Raw genomic sequence first — 19,524 nt, 5'->3', positions numbered from 1 at the left:
TTCGAGGGAGTCAGGCTTCCGGGGTTTCCGCCTGTTCGTCCTGGACTCCTGGGAGGGGACAGAGGCGATCTCTAATCTGTCAAAGTTTCATTCACCATCAAGGGACGGTGATGGGTCAGGGGATAAGCTTTTCCACCAGGCAATGGGGATCGCCGAACGAATGCTGGCTCTGGGCATCTGCTGGCTCTGGGCATCTTCAGCTGCCACGGACCGTCGCCGCTCTGGAAGAGCGAGATTCCAAAATAATTGCAAGCCCGAGTCGGCCTTGCGTCGCTGTCTTGGCCGGCGATACTTGTTTGATGTCCTGCATGAACATACCGAGGCGGGCCGTCGGTTGAGGATCGAGGATCGATGATCTCGTATCCTGTTGGCGGCGGACAAGAGGAAGGCTTAGGAAGGGGAATGGTGAGCAAATCGCGGCAAGAGGGTACTAAACCATCTGAAGTAACTCGGAGCCGTTGCTCGTTTGAGACAAAGGCTAACCAACTCCATGATGGCTGAGTGCGTTTTTTTTATCCTGCTCGGTCTAAAACAGAATTACACCGGGGTCGAGGATGCCAACCCATTACCCTGGTGAAGATCGAGCAGATAACGTCCAGACTCTTGGATGCTTGGGCAGACGAGGAGCCAACCGCGTTCGAGAAGGGCACGGCTAATACGTGAGGTGCGACGGGACAGATCTGCCAGCCATGGGGCCGCATTGGGGAGACGAAGGCGGCGAGGCAGCCGGGTTGAGTACGGCGGGGTTGTGTTATGAGGTTGTGTTAATGTGGTGGCAGCCACATGATACCAGCCCGAGGCGAGTTGATTCAGGCTCGTCAGACCAACAATCAATATCCGGGCATTTTACGACCGGGTGGCCGCTGATGGCGCGATCCGCAGCCGATTTGGCAGGGCTAGTGCTACGAGGCTGGAGCGCTGTTGAAGGAGCGAAGCGAATATGGCGATAACTACCCCGTACGGCTGCTGATATGTGGTTGAAGTGTGCCTCGACGGACAATCGCGATGTGCCGAAGAACAGAAACTTTGGACCGATGGTGATGGGCCGGGGATGTCTGAGGGCATCATGAGGCCAGGAGGCATGGTCCGCATGGACGAGGGAGCAGGGAGCATCGGAGTTCTGGGGGTGTCAAATAGTTCCAGAAGGCTTCTAGTGCGGCAGACCGCGAATGGGAGTCGCGCCTTCCCTGCAGCTCTCCTGCAGGTTGCGGTCCTGCACTGGACCTGCAGTCAAGGTGAAACAGAGGCCAAGGAGGGGTGGCGGCCGCCATGCTTGCCAATTTCTACCACGGTTCCTGATCGCGGGGCCCGCAGCTCAAAGTTGCGGGTACACTTGCCCGCACCGGTTTCTCACGTAGGATGCAGGTAGACAGTACGGAGCATCACAACCAGGGCCTGGGCTGGCTGGCGATCATGCACCTGCACTCTGGCGGGACCTGTCCCAGGCCTCTCTCGTCACCCACACAGCCACCCAGATAACCGTCCAGACAGCTGCCAGACTGCCAAAGCTCCAGTCAACCTCTCGGGCCTCCAACACGGCTTGACACTGACTGATACCACACCCGGCCATCTTACCTGCTCATTCATCACCATCGCCGGTAGTTGAGACAACCGCATGCCGGGAAGGGGCAAGATGTGGTCGACAAACTGGACGAACGACACGAGACGAGACGAAGACAAAGATACCCAAAGATACCCCAGAATAATGCGGGCGCCCGCAGAAACGGCGGGTGCCAGACTGCCAGATACGAGGAGATCAGAAACTCACCACAGCAGGCATCTCGAACCCGGGCCAGACGAGAGCTTGTTTCACTGCCGCTCAAACAGGACGACCGGCCCAGCGGCCCTTGCCTGTCGAGCGCGCTCTCTGGTCCACAATTTTGCATCCACCTGTCGACCACACATCGAAACGCATGGGATGGGTGCATGGTGCATCTTCGTATGCGGTTATGTAACCGTAAACAATTCACTCAGTCAGTCAGTCAGCAAGTCAGTCAGTCAATCAGCCCGGCAAGCCTGTCCCGGGCCTGTTTCGGCTGCCACACATTTATCTGGCGCCTGAATCTCAGAACTGTCTGCGCCTGTGTCTATTACCGTGCACACAATGCTGTGGCGACAATGCCGTACCTGCGGTGCTTGCAGATCGATAATAAAGGTGCTGCAGGTATGGCATGCGTGGCTTGGGATGGCTGGATGGCTGCGACACATTAGCCGTCGAAGCCCTGGTCTCGGGTGGTTCCCTTCCTAACGCAGTGAGACAGGCAGACAGGGCAGAACAGGCCGCTCTCGATGCAGCGTGTCTGCGTGTGGTCACTGTGGTGAGGGTGGTGGCATCATCCGCATTGATCTATCGGCCCAACATGGCAACGCACTAGTCGACGTCGAACGGGTTCGTCGCGCGGGCGTGCGGCCATTGCTTCGCTTGCTTCGCTTCGCCTCGCCTCGCATGCACCCCATCAACTCGTCTCCTCCCTGTGTCATCACACACCATGGCCCCCTGACCAGAAGCGGGCCACCAAAAAAGCCCACCACGCCAATACTATTGCACTGCCAATGCAATTATTAGTGCAGTACCACCGCCGTCACTCCCGCGCGCGGTCAACTTCAGGGCGGGCTGCGGGCGGGCGGGCGGGTTATACTGAGGGCCGGACCTGCCTCAACCTACCGTGTCAGGCGTGTCCAAGTGTCTCTGAATGCACCAGGCAGACGACCTCTGGCCCAGCCTGCCAGCCCTGCTTGCCTCCTGCCTGCTATTGTACGCAGCAGGTTGCAACTTGCAACAGGTTGCCAGGCGACTGTGGAACAAGCCATCCCCGGATGGCCCCAGGCCCGCCAGCAAGAGATACCCCGTGGCTGCAGCTTCTGCGGCATCTCCTATCGCCTGTCCGGGTCGTCCGTGGTTCCTGGCTGCTATTTCGGGTCTAGCCCAGGGACCCGACAAGTTCCACTTTCCCTCGGTTTGAGGACCATCGACTTTCCCCTGGCTAACCTGGCTAACCCGGCCCTCCTTGTCAGGTCGCAAGTCGCTCGTCGCACCCACATCGACCCCTGCCGCCCTTGTCTGCTGTTGGACAGCCCACCCCTCCCTTCCGCGCCCTTCCCTCACTCCTGGCTTCATATAATACTTAAAGCCTCAAGCCTGGCATCTCTGACCCTGGACGTCGATTCGGTTTCCGTTCAATCTACCTCCAGCAGCTCCAAGCTCCCAGCCCCATCCCGTCGTGCGCAGTTTAGTGTGTGTGTCCGTTGACGACGACTCTCTATCTCTCCGCGCCCCCTGGCTCTGGAACCCACCAAAGCCCACTTCTTTTGATCTACACACGGACCAGATCGTTCACTCGCTTCCGCTAGACAAAATCTAGCTTCACCCAAGACTCTCGCTTCCACCGACGTGGCATTAAACACATATATACCCTCAGGCTGAGCCTTCTTGCGTCACTCACCTCTCTTAATAATCCTTCAACTCCTTTTCAAAAGAGTCGAACCCGTTGTCGCACCGCAACCATCCCATCTGCACAGCTTCAACTAAATACACGGAAAGCTCCACACTTGACCAGCATCAACCACCTGCACTCACCGCTCTTGCTCTACCAACCACCAAAATGGACTCTTTCGGTTTCCAGCCAGTCGCCACCCGCTTCACCCCTTCCGCGGGTTCGCGGGCGCGCTTCTCCTACCGCAGGACATCGACCAGCTCCAGCCGGAACTCTTACGCCTCAAACACTTCCTCGGCGTCCGCTGCTTCGTCCATCAACAGCATGATCTTCCGCCAGCCCTCAATCGTGGACCTGGAGGAGGAGCACAAGGCCTTCGGCTCCGAGCTCAAGATCCTCGAGCCAAGGCCCGTCGTCTTCTTCGGCAGCATGGAGGAGCGCTTCGCCTCGCTGTAGTCGGTTGTCCACCCACTGGCCACAATCCATCCAAACAGCTCCTGGTTGAGTGCGTCTTGGGCTTTCGATTCTTATCACCTCTTCAGCAAATTCTCTTCAATCACCCAACCCTTGACGCGGTTTCACAAGTACGATCATATATGATACCAAACGATGAAGAGGGATGGAACTTTTTTCCACATTCAAATCGACCCATGGTCGACGGCAGGGGATACCTTGAAGTTACCTCTTTACCAAAAACTTCAGGGGCTGCCTTTGGGGGGAGCACGGTAGTGTACTAGCTTCCCCCCGATGAGATCCGGGGTGTCACTTGTGACAGTCCCGATTTCATTCCACTGGCGGGTGGCAGCTTTGATTTATGTCGCTTTGGGACAACAGGAGGAGGCAATCTTCCAAAATGGCGCAAAGAAGGTGTTCAGTTCTTATTATTTCAGTCGTTCACGGGGAGGGGAGGAGGACTTGTCTATGACATCCAATATGGCTTGAATGAGACCACGTTGACGGTAGACGACGGGTCATGGCTATTACTGCAAAGGAGTCATAAGGAAATTCAGACATACAGCGGTCTTTGGGCTGCTCCCTCCACCCACGATTCTTATTCGGCGTATGCGTGCCGCGTGATGTTTGACCTCTCCGTGCTTGTGTACATTTTGTTGTGTTCGCATGCTTATCACCCGGCACAGAGCTACCTATCACCACCTTGCTAGGGGGTTTTGGGCGGATTACCGAAGATCTATTGCCCCGTCATCGCCACCATTTCTGAGGGTGTTTCAATGCCCCAAATCCAGAAGTGATTCCCGCAACCCGCGCGGAGCTTCCCACCCACACAACCCCCCTCCCCCTTCTCCACGGGAGTTTTGGCCCACCCTCCCCCAATAGTTTCCCCGGTTCTGAGGGAGAAGGGTTTGGATGGGGTGTTTCAATTTCGTTGCTGACAGCACGACACGTCTGAGAGAGTGAGGGTATCCTCATCCAACTGCAACCGCTTCCCCGTCGCCGTCGGGCTTTCGGTCCTGCGTTCTCGTCCGGGGGAAAGGGGGGGGGGTTCTCCTGTCTGCTAATTCCCATGAGCTCTGAAGTCTACAATCTGGAGCGTGAACTGCCGTTCTAGCCCCCAAAAGGTACTCCGTAGTTGTGGCCAAGTCGGTATCAACAAGTAGGTGAGCGGCGTAGTTGCCGTGTGAACGAACACGTAGACCTTGGTTTTGGGCAGTGGGGGATAAGTACGAATCTTCTCCGTCAACAAGGTTGCCGCCTTTTGAGAGTTCTTCTTCCCATGTTGAATCTCATTCTCTGCGGCATCTTGCTTGTCTGTTGAACATCACGTGTCCAACACCAGTCTACGTCGCCCGGAACGAGGTGTTTTCACGCCAGAAGTTGTCCGGGGCTTGGTGATACCACACCCCCGGTTTTCTCACGTGGTATACGCTGGATGCACCTGGGTGAGCACAGCATGCGGAGGATGGCGCAGCTTAAATGGGAAATGAGCATTCTCCCCAAGCCCTCATTTAAACTCGTCGTATTCAACCGCTCAAGTGTAGAAAGCGCTGTTTGATATGACCTGTTCGCCTAGTCTTGATTTACTGTCCCTTCCCACATCTCAAACTTGTTGAAGCTGGCGCAAGAGTTGCCTCGAGCTTATTTGGGTTTTCTTTGTCCCCAGACAGCACGCCTGGGCCTCACCCGGATTCAGGATATACCGCCACAATATCACGACCCTCAACGACCCTCCGTATTCTGTCCCTCACCATAGGCGTGAGCCAGTCTGGCGCCAGCCCATCACGGCCGACGCCCTCCCACAGCGCCGCAAACTCAGCGTCCTCGAACACCTCAGTCCGGAGCGTGGGTAGCTCGGCGAGCAGCGGGGCCAGCGTGGCGCACGCGGCCGAGACCATGGCGCGGAGACCCGCCCGGCCATCTTCCTCCCCGCCTCCCTCTGTTGATTCCGAGGTGGCACTTGAAGTGGCACTTGAAGTGGCACTTGAAGTGGCAGAGTCAGAGTCTTGTTGTTGAGCAGCAGCGGTGCCCCAGCCACCACACGCGAGGCGGGTGGCCGCGACGAGCGACAGGAGATCGAACAGCGCGACGTGATGGTCAAAGGTGCACCCGGCGTCGGTGAAGCAGTCGATGATGTCGGCGGCGCGGTCCTCCGTCGCGGCTACTGCTGCGTCGGCGGCGGCGGGGTAGTTGCAGCGCGTCGCGAGGATGTACACGTTGGCGTCGGTCAGGAAGGAGGAGAGCGGCTCGAAGGTATAGAGCTCGCGGCCTGCGTGCGTTGTGGGTGTCCTTGTTAGCGACTGTGTCTCTGACGTGTGGTGGAATGTTGTCACTTGCTCTCCGTCTTTCAAGATTCTCGCGCTGGGTTGTACTTGCCTCGGACAATGTAGTCGTTGATGAGCCACCAGTTCTTCCAGTGGCCCTCTAGCTCTCGGGGCACGTCGAAGACATGGTCCCTTACCTGTGGAATTGGCGAGGGTCAATTTAGAGGCTCCTGCAGATAGCTCTGGGAGGGCTTAAGGCCCGCTCACTTTTCCATTCTCAACGGCGCGATTGGTAATGGCCTCGAGCTCAGGGCAGATCTTCCCAACCTGGGACACGGGTACGTGGTAGAAGTCGCCTCCGGCGACCTTGAAAATGATGGTGCGCCTGCAAGTCGCCAGTCAGCGTAGCTACACGGGTGTCGGTGCAGTGCTTGCTGCTGGACCTACTCCTCTCTAGGGCGGAAATGGCGGGTGTGGATTGGGAGACCAGTGTTTCTGGCGGCCATGTTGTCGACGCAATTATTGATGGCGAGGAGTCTATCCGAAGAAGATGAAGATGCGAATTCAACGTTGCCTGGTGCTGTTGTTCGAGAAAAATGTTGTACAGGTGAGGCAGTTGGAAAGAGTAGTCACAGAGGTGAAGACGAGGGCGATGGTCTTGAAATCAGTCAGACAGGGTCGGGAAGGAGCTATGGATCTGGCGGGAGTGAATCATTTTAGACGTCAAAACACAATTGGGGGGCATTTAGAGCTCGTTGCTCCTGCAGCTACCGACACAGGGGGAAGGAGACAATGGCAGGCTCACCTGGGCAGCGAACAATGGGCTATAGTCCATTGTCTGGCCCACACACGGTATTTGATTCTACGTATCCCAGCCATTTAGCGAAACGTGACACACATTTGCTTGCTCTTATCTGTAGATGTCTGCGCTGCTTTGCTTGTGCGGTGGCTTGATTTCATAATATGCCGTAGAGTTTTAGAGTTGCTTCAACGTTGTCAGAAGCTTGGAACAAAGAGCCCATCTAGACAAGATAGCAATTGAATCCGACATGTTATCAGCATGACCATCTGCGGGCGGTGGCTTTGTTTCAAGGTTCACTTGCACTTCATGTGAGCATGCGATGAGGGTAGTCGGAAAAACCTGTCACCACTGGCAGTTTGTCTTGTTGCACTTGTGAGGAATGGCCGAGGCCTGTTCCAGAACTACGTGCTTAGTTCCCAAGTACCTAGGTAGGTATGTATACCTGAGTGGTCTCTCTGAGTAAAGAGTTCAAATTACATTGTCTCCATGATACGTAATTGCTTTCGCTCCAGCACGTCAGGATTCTGTACAGGCGGTGCTCCCCATGTCCTCGTTCACATTTTTACTCTGGAATTTCTTTAAATTATTGCAACAAGCCAACATTGTCGGTGAGGATCAGCACAAATGGATTTTGAAGAGATGTTCTGAGATCAGCCGTCTCCGCAGGGCTTTGTCTTGATTTACAGTGTGTTTCACAAGGCGGTGTTTGCACTCAGTGTGCTCTTGATTACCCAAGTACCTAGATACGCAAGTCAAGACGAGTCTGGGTTCCTCAGATGTATTGTATTCTCTCTGCATTGGTATTGCATATGTGGCATTGTCTCTTCTTAAACACTAGGTCTTGAGCGTTCACCACTGTATGAAGGCGCCATATATGTTTTACATGTATGGGGAATAGAAACGAAACCCCTAATTGAGCCAGGGGGGAATCACTTCCAATGTTCGCTTGTCACAAGACAGTGAGAGTCCCAATGTGGACTAGACTGGAATTGGCTTGACTACATCCCTCGCCCTCACGCCAACGTCCATAGATGCAGTGCGAGACAGCAAACTGATAGGACTATTTTGAACTTGAAAAAAGGCTGGATCCCAGATTTCACATACAGTATTCAACGAGGCAATTGTCAATTGAGCAAAGCCTTGCTAAGCACCGATCATTTCAAGCTGAATACAGCAATATTATCCCGACTACCTCTTGATATGCGCGTTTGAAATGCACGACACAACAGTACTGAAGGTCCTGTATGACAAGCTTGCCGTAAAGTTCAGAGCAGTCAAAAATAGCTGTCTGTGCCACTGCTTTGTTTTGAGTGATGATGGAAAGAGACACGACTTTGCGTTACATAGGACCGGCACAAATGATGAAAGCGTGACTCTCCTTTGCATTCGGTACCTGCAGACGGAAGATTTTCCTTTCTGTGCATTAGCCACTTTCATATTTATAAAATTCAAAACTTTCTCTATAATTTAGGGGCTGAGTGCCGGCCTGAACAAGGTCTCCGAGTAAACCTTACTCCTGGTGGCAATCAGTGAAACCACCGAATCCCCTGCACTACCTACAGTCGGTCATGCCATTGCATATATGTTTGACAAGGAATTCGAGGGACCGACACAAAAGGCGTCATCTGAGGCGACCTCAGACGCTGCCATGCCGCTGCCTTGCCGCTGCCGACAGATGGATTGACTGGGTGGAGCGCAACAATCCCATAATAATAATCGGCCCCCCTGCATACCGAGATTTGGGGTGGTGATATTGGGACATCAACAGCGAACGGTCCAAGCTCAAACTTGGAAGCTGGTGCTATCGTTCGGGAGATGGGTAAGGTTTGTCTCACGTGGCAAAAATAGTTCTTGTAGCGGAAGCTGCCATCACCGTTCCGGCTTCCCTGGGTTTCCGAACCTTCAAGTTGCCAGTGAAATCACACTCTATCGATGTTTTGACCTACGCAAAACTGCCCTATTGATGAAGGTCTCTTTTCACTGTTGGTCTCACTTAGAAAGAATTCGTGACCTTCTCAAGGGCCTTGGTTTACAAGCAATGATAATACTTGCACTCCGTGAAACACCATCGAGAATTCACAATGACCAACTCAAGGCATATCGAAACCGAATTGCAAGTTCTGTCGCCGCGGGCAAGACGCAGGACTCCTTGAGGAAGCTCCGGAAACAAGATCTCCCTCGATAGTTTTGCAGCGGTGCTCACGGGTCAATGGGTGAGTTGGAGAAGAGAAACTCGACCGGGACCCCCCTACAATGTCACGTTTTGTAAATGTTTTGTACTTTAAATGTGTGCTCTTGCTCCTAGGATGACTTGTCCGTTTCTTCGGGCAACAAGGGGCTATCTCCGTTGCTCTGCAGGGCTTCCCCTGAGCGCAAAGCTCTAGAGGGAAGTGTGGGCTGAGCTGTTGGTACCAGCCGATCACACCGATACGTTGACAACATCTTCGGTTGGATCTTTGGGACAATACGGGTCACCATGCATGCCATCGCAAGATCAGGATACTAGTCGCCGGCCGGGAGCAGCCTTCCACGGCGGTCCCTCGTACAGCTCTGGGAGAATGCCCGACATTCGCGACTTACAATGCAGGAAAGCACCCGCCCTCGAGTGGATCCCGCCAAAATCAATGCCGCTCCTTATGCGATACAGAGGTTCCTATTGCTGTAGGAAAACAACTCGATTTTGGAAGTTATCCCGTACTTGGGGGTTTGAGCCTTTAGGGAGCTTTCAGTCCAACCTTCGATGTATCATTCGACTTTTCAAGCTTTAAAGACGGCTCGGTTCGAATTTTGTTTCGTTTGTGCTCGCTCCGACTTCTGACAATCCTGTGTAATACCGTTCACCTTTGGACCAATAACACCTTTCCCATTTGATCCGCCAAAGTTCACAGACAAAATGGCCACCAAGGCATTGAACCCACGATCTTGTCCAAGATTCAGGGCACCATCTCCCTCGCCAACCTCATCACGGAAAGCAACATCAAGGCCTATGTGCTACCCGTCGCGCTCTTCTCCATGCTGAGCCTGGCATCTGGGGGAGTCACCACCACCGCGCCGAGCTGGTACGACGTCGTCACGGCATTTCCTAGGGCGCTGACTTACATCTGGCTGTATGTCTTCCATTTCGACCTGAGCAACCAGAAGGACCCCGGATCCATCGAGGAGGACAAGCTCAACAAACCCTGGCGTGCGATCCCGTCGGGCAGGCTCACCATCGAGGCCGCTCAGAAGTGGTATGTAGTCGCCACGTGCATGCTGCTGACCGCCAGCCTGCTGCTCGGCGGGTTCCCGGAGGCGCTGTGCTTCATGGCGGAGACCTGAGTCTACGACTACGTTGGTGCCAGCTCGTGGTGGGGCAAGAACATTATCAACGCCCTCTTCTACACGACAGGTCAGCTCGGTACCACGCGGGTGGCCGCCATAAAGTCCACATCTATGAGCCACGTGGGCTACGAGTGGTGCGCACTCCTTGGCCTCAACACACTCCTTACCTAGGTACCGTCCAGATCCAGGACTTCAGGGATCAGGAGGGTGACAAGATCCGCGGCAGGCGAACAGTCCCGCTCGTTCTGGGCGACAGCTGGTCTCGTGTCGTGACAGCCGTGGTCATCCTCCTTTTCTCGATTGCGCTACCTATCTACTGGGAGGCCAGAGTCCTCGAGTTCCTGTGGCCACTTGTCAGTGGAGGTTTTGTCGCCGCCCGCCTGATGCTCTACAGGACTGCCAAAGCCGACCGCATGACTTTCCATATGTACACGCTAGGATGGCTCCCGGCACTCTACGCTATTCCTTTTGTCGTTAAGACGGGCCTACTGAGGTTCTGGGCTTAGAAGATCGTGCATAGTGTAGAGTAAAGCGTGCCCCCCTTTTTTTCTCCCTTCCTTTTCTTAGAATGCGCAAGACGTCGCACGGCTTGGGCGAGTGGTTTATAACTTAGTGGCGCAAAATGGAGTTTGAGACTGCGACGTTCAAGTTGGTGATTGTACTTAGTAACTGAGACGAGTGAGAACACCTGTCCCACGGGCTTTTTGATATATCTTTTTTACCCACATAATTGAGCGTGGATAGAAATGATGGACATCATTTACAGTAGTAGAGAGAGCTCCGCTCGTCGGTGTTTTTACGCTTCGCATAAAAAGCCCCCTCGCTACGCTTAATGGTGACGCTATTTATGTCTTTGGACGTACACGGAATAGAAACACAACTGGTTTTTATGTTTACAGAGGTAGTACCAGCCTGAAATATAATGCTTCAAGTTGTGAGTTGGACAGCAAATTTGCAATTAAGTGTTTCTATGTCAACATGGAATTTGCAAATGCCACACATTGTGGTGGTCACTGTAAGCGAATTTGGTGTCTTCATTCAACATATGAATGAGGCGGGTAGTCCGCGTGCGAGTCTGAAAACGGGTGAAATTTTGCCTTGTCCGCCAATTCCCCTGAGCAAATCACACTAATACATTGGCACCACAAAATGCTATTATTGCAGCACCCATGCGTCCGTGATGAGGCGAAAATGTGTAAGCGGCCGTGGCGGAATCGTATCCGTCCGGTTATACAAATTGTTGGAACAGCCATCATTGGCGGGATGACGGAGCACATGTGAATGGCGGAGATGGGTTCAGCGGTTGCAGATGAAACAGAAGATGTCAGAGGGAAATGGCATTTCATGCTGCTGGAAGGGAATGAGATACTTAACGTGGAGTTTGCTCTGTTGAAAAGCAAGTACCACACTTGTGGACTGGTTTTCTTCCAATATTGGCAGCTTTGTGAGATTGCGTACAAATTTGTCCAATTTGATCAACAGAATGTCATGTAAGCTCTTTATTTCACGCGTGTGATCGCCTTCCCCCTTAGCCGCCGGGGCGCACCCTGCTACAAGATGTCTGGAATATCTACAAGTCCTAACCCTCGCTGCAGTCCTCAACGCCACCAGCACAATGGAGCCGCATTCTCAGCTGCCGGACGGCGTCAGTAGACAGCTAGGCGTCGTGATGCTGCAGGACAACGAGTTCTTCCTCTCGTGCGACCCTCACCTGAACAAGTATGAGGCCAAGGGCGAAGTGACCGAGCCACAAATCCCTGCAGGTGTAAACGCACATGGCCCCACAAGGTCTTATGAGGTGACAGACCAGGTTGAGAACATACCCAAGGGCATTTGGGGCTCTACTGTCGTCTCTACATATGAGTTCACGAACATCGAAAACGGCGTGTTCTCACGCGTCAAGAGTCCTCTTGGAGTGCGTATTGATACCCTCTGGGAGATCAAGGAGGCCGAGGGTGGCAAGCTGGACTTGGTCCAGGCTGCAGAAATCAGTTGCACAAAGCCATTGATGTCGCTGGTCAAGGGCCGTTGTGAGGCTGGATGTGAGTGTCTCTTGCAATTCATAGTCTATTACGTTTTACCGAGAGAAGTCGAGCTTGCATTTTCCAGACACACGTTTCCCCCCAGAACTGACTGATGTCTCGACAGGGGGTAAAATCCACGCCAAGATGTTGGAGCGACTCCAGAACGACGCGAAAGCTGCCGCATGATGCTACATTCAAGGTTGGGACACTTCGATTTCTACCAGAATACGGGCGGCCCTGCCCAGGTTGTCGTTGACCGCATAGAAGTGACTGGGCACGGAGTCGTTATAGAATGGATACCGGGCATACAAATATGAAAACCTATCACATTGCACAATTCATGCCGACCGACTGATCGTGTATCTCATAAAGCACGGGCTGTAGACTTTTCTATATACATTCTATGGGTATGTCCGTTTTGCCTTTCTTAGCTAGAGAACTCGACAATCTTCGCCTTCATGTTGGCGACATGCTCCGAGGTGATCACCTCTGTTGATCTCGTCCACCCCTCGGCGAACGGAAGCCTAGACTCGCGGAAGAAGATGTCGACCCAGTCCACCCTCGCGTTACCCTCGACCTTGTCACCCATGACAACCAGAAACAACCCGGTCTCGCCAAGGCCAGCAGCCTCGCCAGCCGCCGTAAGGTTATACGCGGGGTTCTCAACCTTGTCTATCGCCATCCTTGCAAGTCTGCCCTTGGCCGCAGCCTCGATCGAGACGGTAGTGGCGTTGGTGTTCCTCCAGACGGCAGAAGTGCCTGCCCAAACTTCCTCGTCAAAGTTCAGCGCGTCGCCTAAGAAGGCATCTTTGCGGCTCAAGCTCAGATCGTGCTCGATCAGGTTGTGCTTCAACAGGTCGTGCAGGTTAAACGTGTCATTGCGGCCGGTGGTCGAGGCGGTCACGGCGACGCCAAAGGGGCCGATGGAGAAGCTCGGTTCCAGGTTGATGGCTGCCTCGAAGCCGGCCTGCATGTCGGCGAGGGAGATGTTCCTGCCGTTGCGGGCCACGTAGCCGTGGTTTGCCAGAGTATTCATCATGGGGCAAGGAGACCGGCCTGCGTGCTGTTTAGTTGAGTTGTACAATGCTGTGTATCAACGGCCCAACTCACTGTCGTTAGCGCTTGGTGCCCGATACTCATGTTGGTCTATCAAGGCCGGTGGATACGGGTAGGCGGAAACGGCCAGGGCCAGGAAGTTGAGGGACAGTATTGAGCAGCGCATTTTGTCTGTCGGACCGCTGAGTCGAACAAGGGTCTGTTTGCGGATTCTTGGCTGGCGAACAAGACTTAAAACAACTGATTTTTGAGTCGGGCTACTTTCATTACTTATACTCTATCCCCCAACCACGGGATCGACGGACTGACATCCCCTGGCTATTTTCAGGCGTTCGAGGTCTGCTTGGCCTGCCAAACCAGAGCCCAGATGGATCTACGCTGTGTCGTGTTTCTTCTTCTCTCAGTAGTACCCCGGAGTCCCGAGGTCTTGGCTCCACTGTCCCGCAGGCCCCCTGGCGCTAGAAACATTCTTTGCCTTTTAGTCCTCGAGTCAATCTGGGTTCACCCGAGATTTGTGGCTCCATCCCTTGAACAGCCAGTCAAGGACGAGGAATTATAATGAGATCAACACAAACCACCCACTCCTACGATGTCATTATTCAGCAACCTCCCAGTCCTGATCATTTGCTTTCCCCACACTAGGGGCTTCGTTTCTGGCGCCTCGACCGTTTGTTCTCTCTTGGCCGGAGCAGATCCCATATTTCTTGTTTCACCTATAGCTCAATGCCCAGGTGACGGCCAGAATCTCAGGTTCTGCATTTGGTCAACTCCACGCCAAGTTAAGGCTTTGTGGACACGATGTCGGGCTTCGAAACGTTCCGACGGTGCAATAAACTGCCCGTGTTGAGATCGAAGTGGCGAACACAGACTGGAGCATGGTGGGAACGGTTCGGAGACTCCTGACACGAAATACCCATTGAAGATGACCTGAAATGGAAGATGTCTTGTTTTTGTAGAAGCCGCTTCATGCAAATACACTGGCTGCTTCCTTTTGTCTTTTACGGGTTGCGTTATTGGTACTAGGCAATCAACATGAGAAGTATTGGCCCTGCATTATGTTCGGCAACCAATTGCCAGATCAGGCCCTAATCCCCCCATCATGCGCTGCGACGTCATGGTGAAAGCTTCGGATCACGCGCTCAGTGAAACCCCAACTTCATCGATACAGACTTTTGGTAACCTTGTTGCTTTCAACCCATTTTGAAGTATCTTCAGATTCCAATGGTCAAATAAGAGGGTCTACGGATTATCGTGATGTATTTGTTCCCGGCCCTTCTGCCCAAACTCGACGCGAACCGAACAAGGACCATTTTCACTGTAGGCAGGGCAAGACCAAGACAGTTTACTGAAGCCATTGTCTCAAGAAACTAGACCACGGCACGCTCAGCTGATTCTTGCGTTGTCTGGAAATGATCTCCGTAATTTTAAGAGATCATAATTCTCACATTACAGAGGTGTCTATTGTGGTCAGAATGCGGGGATTGTGGGAGGCCTGTCTGATGTCTGTAGCGTGCCATCGACCTCACAGTCTGCCGCATTTGCCACGGCATAGATACAATCTAATCGATTACGTCTTGACCGCCTCAAATTTCTACGGACTTAGCTCACGGTGAATTCGGCCCTAGGTGTGAGCACTTGAGGGCGCTGGAGTGACTGCGAAAGCAACGTCGGCCCCATGGACAAGGTCGCCTGTACACCCCTCTCCAGATGTTGTTTTGACCGGAACACCTTGCCCACTGCTGGAACTCAGGTGATAGATGACCTAAATGGATACTTGAGGACGTGCATCCGCTTTGCTTGCTGTTTGATGCACGTGGGTGGGTCATGCCAGTTGAACTGGAAAAATCGGTCTAGATCAGGCAACGGTCCCACTGCTCCGCTCAGTCGCCAGAACCCTCGGAGGATTGCTAATTTGGTAATGAGGCTGAGATAGAGGCATCAGGCAGTTGAGCATAGTTGAATCCAGCGAGCGTTAGTGAGATAGGATAATATAATACAAGATATCGGTTGAAGGTTGACCGTCTCGGATTGGGATTTTCCTGGTAGCAAACAGTCCTTTGTTTTTATCAGCACATATCCTGACATCTTGAACTCTCGTACGATTCGAAATTGGTGCCTCGGTGACCTCAAGGTCCATGACATCCAGTTTGCTCCGAGGTGAAGTTGAAGGTTGCTGCAAAACTTTGGAACCAGAGAAGAAAGTTGAGGGACTTGGTCCGTGCTCTTCGGCAATCTGTTAGCGTGGTTTTGCTCTCGGATCCGGAGCCAGAGATAGGACAGTAGCGTGGCCGTGGAGCCGCGCCACCCACCTCTGGGCAGGGCTGAGACTGCAACATCAGTGACAACCCCTGAGGATCCGTCATCCTCCATCCACAATCCCGCTCCACTCAAACCTTCGAGTACATCAAGCCCACATCAATGGACAAGCACGTATGACAGACAATATACCCCACAAACTCTATACCGGCAGATCCGAACATTGAAATCTCGACCTTGGCCTGCGAGGACGTCTCTTCGGCGGCTGTCCAAATGCCCGAGCCGGATCCCGGGCGCAAACTGGCCAGCTCATGAAACACCTGGGTCGGTGCTTCAGCGAACCATCCAGCAAGTGCACATGCGGCTGCAGACATGTCGAGAGTGCAGTGATCTTCCCACAATTCATCTTCTTGTAAGTGTTGTATAATGTGTATGTCCGTTACACTAGACCCTGTCATGTTTACACCAGGGCCGAATCTCTCTTGTCCCCCACCTACCTTCATGCCTGGGGCCAGCCCTTCCGTGGACACGAGTTTTGCATACCATCGTCATGCTGTTCATGAATGCTTATCTGTAATCTCCCCCCCTTCATTCCTGAAAGCTGACGCCGACAAGCCACCCAACCACTATTGTTATGGTCGTCACTGCTTGACAATCTGAGACATCAGCTCCTCCCTAGTCGCGGTGGATTGTGCGGCTCCGAGAAGCCACGCCACTCGGAGTTTGCTCCTGTCTCTAGTTCTCTGTCTCCCCTGAAGCCACCCCCCTCAGGCATAATAAACCGTTCTCTGGCCCTCTGGACTTCTGCCGACATCCTGTTTGAGGCCTCTAACCTAGCCGGGCAGGCTCTGGACTTTCAGCACCTTCGTCATGGCTCATCTATCTACCTATGGTGCCGACTTCTCGGTGACCAAGAAGAAGGCGATCGAGGATGCAAAGAAGATGCAGGTTGTGGTTGAGGACGAGTGCAACAAAGCGGAACAAGAAGTGCCCCCGTACCTGCTCAGAGAGCTGATTGGCAAAGGTAGCTTCGGCCGGGTGTACAAGGCCACAGACCTCAAAACGAGCCAGTTGGTCGCAGTCAAGATCATTGACATCGAGGAGTCCGACACCCTCAACCCGAAACTCGCCGACACCTACTCTGAGTTCCTGAAGGAGATCAATGCACTCAAACTGCTCAACGAGGGCGGAGCCAAGAACATTAATCATGTGTTGGACGCCCTGCCCGTCGGCCAGTCCATGTGGATGGTCACCGAATACTGCGCCGGAGGGAGTGTGGCCACCTTGATGAAGCCGACAGCTCCTGGAGGTCTCCAAGAGAAGTGGATCATCCCGATCCTAAGAGAAGTCGCCGAAGCCGTTCACTGGGTTCACAAAGCCGGTATCATACACAGAGACATCAAGTGTGCCAATGTGCTCATCACTGAGGCAGGTGGTGTCCAACTCTGCGATTTTGGCGTTTCGGGCGTGATCGAGACAAAGTTCGACAAGCGGTCTACCTTCATAGGAACACCACACTGGATGGCACCGGAACTTTTCGACCCTTCGGCCTCATACGGTGTCGAGGTGGACATTTGGGCTTTTGGTTCGATGGTCTTCGAAATCGCCTCAGGCCTGCCACCCAACGTCATGGCTGGTATAGATATCACGCAGCTTGGCGGCTATCTGAAGCAGAACACGCCGAGACTCGAAGGAAACAAATACTCAGAAAAGCTCAAGGATCTCGTCTCATTCTGCCTGGTGGAAGACCCCGCGCAAAGACCTACCATCAACGATGTGCAGCGTCATCCATATCTGCACAATACTAGCTCCTCACACCCTACCTCATCCCTGGCAATGCTGGTCAGGGCTTTCAGAGTCTGGGAGTCCCAAGGCGGGAGTCGGAAATCATTGTTCGCCTTTGGCGGAGCCCAAGGACCGTCAGGACCAGACCTATCATCAACAGCCATGTCTAATGACGAATGGAATTTCAGCACAACACTCGCCTTTGACCAACGCGTCATGAACAGCACGGATGCCCAGGCTGTTTATGACGTCTATGGGTCTAATGTGGACCTGATGGAGGCCACGCCACAGCCGTACAGGTCGAAAAGGCGAAGGCCGCCGCCAAATCTTCCTGTGATGAGGGCACCGCTAGAGAAGATATTCGATCCTAACACCATAACGAGCTATAACGAGAATGCTCGAAAGTACTACGGGAAGCCCCCATCACCTCCTACCGCAGACTTCACGTCAGATCTGCCGCTAAGAGATAGCTCGCACAACGCGACATTGAGGGAATCACTGATCGACCTCGACGCCTCACTTCACGGCAGCGACCTCTCGAGGTTTGCCGATATGAACACGGTGAGGGCGAGTATGCGACGATCAAACGAGTACGATTTCGGAGAGGATTATAGCAGAGCCCCGAACAGCGACCCGGAAATAGTGCTCGCTGCAAGCAACCGGAAGACGCAAGACTGGAAATTCCCAGCCATGGTACCCCCAGCATCCGCGAGCGCGGACATGTCTCATTTCCCCTTGAACGAGGATCGGAATAGCAACCCGGACTCAGCAAGCGACTGGAAATTCCCGGCGCCTGCTGATTACCAACCTGCCTCGGCCAGCGAGTGGAAGTTTCCTGACCCTGGCAGTCGGCCACCATTGTTGCACCACCCCACGGAGCCATTAGGCTCCTCGCCAAGCTACAACGAGAGCCTCCTGGTTCCCAGGGCAGCCTCGCAGATGGAGAACCGCGCGTCGGTCAGCAGTCTAATAGACCTGGATGAGAGTCTCCCGGATCCTATCGCACCGGCAGACATAATACGCCCATCAACTGCCAACTCGGACGTCGGGTCCGAGATAGGTGGCGCCTTTGACTTGGAGAAGCATGCGTCATATTATCCTCTGCCCTCCACAAACCGCGAGCCATCCATCTACATCTCGGACGAGTCGGATTTTGCGGGGCTAGCGGGCCACCGACAGACGAGAAGCATCAATATGATGGGCGGAATTCCGGAAGTAGACGAACGGCAGAGGCGGCACACGGGCGCTTTCATCGACGACGCACATCTCTACTCCGGGGACGAATACAACGGCAGCGAGGACTACATGATGACGGGATCCTCGACGGCGACCCGCTCTCAGGCCAGCTACCAGCACGGCCGAGGCCCCAGCGGGGATTCCGACTACACCATGACGGGGTCCACAGTCAGGACACCGTCCATGTCGTCGTTAAACTCTGCCTACCAGAGAGACGGCATGGCGAGTGCGAGTGATGGCAGCCTGCTGCCACCATTGCCGGCACCGCCTTCGGAGAGGGTGATGATGGGCGAGGGAGGTGAGCTCATGAGGGATGAGTTCCTGAAATTGCTCGAGGGCATGACCAGCCACCTCAGCTTCACGGGGGAGTTCGTGGGGAATCTTCCGACCAGGAAATCTGGGCGGGGACAAGAGACTCAAAATGGACAGTAAGGCTGTCTCCAAGGGAAAGGTTCTGTATGATTATTTTAGTGTGATGTGATGTGTATGACTTTATTTGACTTTTATGGGCAATGCGGATTTGGAATTTAGGAAACAGAGCATGCATGGATACTTGATGGAATTTCAGGGAGGCAAGCGAGAACGTTATGAAGGATGTTCAGTGATGTTGGGATTGGCTGGTTGGTTTCATGAGCTGTCGGATGGATGAGCGCTGCCTTGCTGCAATGGCTGCAATTGGATTATTTTTTTTTATATATATATATGAGACTAATGACTTTGAATGCATCCATCGACTCGTTCTTGTCCATCTGAAATTCGAATGCACGAGATCTGCTGTTGTTGCGACGCTGTTCTGGTGGTGGTTTGGGCCGACCCGGAGCTTGCCACCTCACTTATGTACCTAGCTTCGCACCTCAAAAATTGAAGACTTAGATGACTCAAGTGAAAATTCG

General features: G+C 53.6%; 6 protein-coding genes across 6 annotated transcripts; 4 read left to right on the top strand and 2 right to left on the bottom strand.

Annotated features, from left to right (window-relative positions):
* Positions 1-2,635: 2,635 nt before the first annotated feature.
* Positions 2,636-4,475, top strand: KVR01_005414 (uncharacterized protein). The gene has a single exon (XM_044790682.1). The coding sequence runs from the start codon at positions 3,603-3,605 to the stop codon at positions 3,888-3,890; it is 288 nt and encodes a 95-aa protein (XP_044645859.1). The 5' UTR covers positions 2,636-3,602; the 3' UTR covers positions 3,891-4,475.
* A 1,094-nt stretch (positions 4,476-5,569) lies between these two features.
* KVR01_005438 (uncharacterized protein) lies at positions 5,570-6,657 on the bottom strand (the record flags this gene model as incomplete). The annotated part of the gene is made up of 4 exons (XM_044788532.1): positions 5,570-6,176; positions 6,260-6,348; positions 6,419-6,536; positions 6,599-6,657. 4 exons carry the CDS (start codon positions 6,655-6,657, stop codon positions 5,570-5,572), a joined length of 873 nt encoding a protein of 290 aa, XP_044645883.1.
* A 2,877-nt stretch (positions 6,658-9,534) lies between these two features.
* Positions 9,535-10,780, top strand: KVR01_004950 (uncharacterized protein; the record flags this gene model as incomplete). The annotated part of the gene is made up of 4 exons (XM_044783048.1): positions 9,535-9,614; positions 9,842-10,249; positions 10,295-10,394; positions 10,457-10,780. 4 exons carry the CDS (start codon positions 9,535-9,537, stop codon positions 10,778-10,780), a joined length of 912 nt encoding a protein of 303 aa, XP_044645395.1.
* A 1,109-nt stretch (positions 10,781-11,889) lies between these two features.
* Positions 11,890-12,484, top strand: KVR01_004884 (uncharacterized protein; the record flags this gene model as incomplete). The annotated part of the gene is made up of 2 exons (XM_044793530.1): positions 11,890-12,316; positions 12,423-12,484. The coding sequence occupies 2 exons, from the start codon at positions 11,890-11,892 to the stop codon at positions 12,482-12,484; spliced, it is 489 nt and encodes a 162-aa protein (XP_044645329.1).
* Positions 12,485-12,725: 241 nt separating this feature from the next.
* KVR01_005548 (uncharacterized protein) lies at positions 12,726-13,520 on the bottom strand (the record flags this gene model as incomplete). Its single annotated transcript, XM_044785264.1, has 2 exons — positions 12,726-13,354; positions 13,409-13,520. 2 exons carry the CDS (start codon positions 13,518-13,520, stop codon positions 12,726-12,728), a joined length of 741 nt encoding a protein of 246 aa, XP_044645993.1.
* A 2,191-nt stretch (positions 13,521-15,711) lies between these two features.
* On the top strand, positions 15,712-19,353 carry KVR01_004926 (uncharacterized protein). The gene is made up of 2 exons (XM_044793540.1): positions 15,712-16,022; positions 16,226-19,353. The coding sequence occupies exon 2, from the start codon at positions 16,481-16,483 to the stop codon at positions 19,061-19,063; it is 2,583 nt and encodes an 860-aa protein (XP_044645371.1). The 5' UTR covers positions 15,712-16,022; positions 16,226-16,480; the 3' UTR covers positions 19,064-19,353.
* The last annotated feature ends 171 nt before the right edge of the window (positions 19,354-19,524 follow it).

This window comes from Diaporthe batatas (assembly GCF_019321695.1).
Source record: "Diaporthe batatas strain CRI 302-4 chromosome Unknown Contig00005, whole genome shotgun sequence".
NCBI lineage: Eukaryota > Fungi > Ascomycota > Sordariomycetes > Diaporthales > Diaporthaceae > Diaporthe > Diaporthe batatas.
Note: the sequence above shows the minus strand (reverse complement) of the source record. Positions and strands in the feature narration are given on the sequence as shown.

Bases quoted from the DNA above. Each gene is read 5' to 3' on its own strand.
- KVR01_005414 (XM_044790682.1), top strand. From the start codon at position 3,603: ATGGACTCTTTCGGTTTCCAGCCAGTCGCCACCCGCTTCACCCCTTCC.
- KVR01_004926 (XM_044793540.1), top strand. From the start codon at position 16,481: ATGGCTCATCTATCTACCTATGGTGCCGACTTCTCGGTGACCAAGAAG.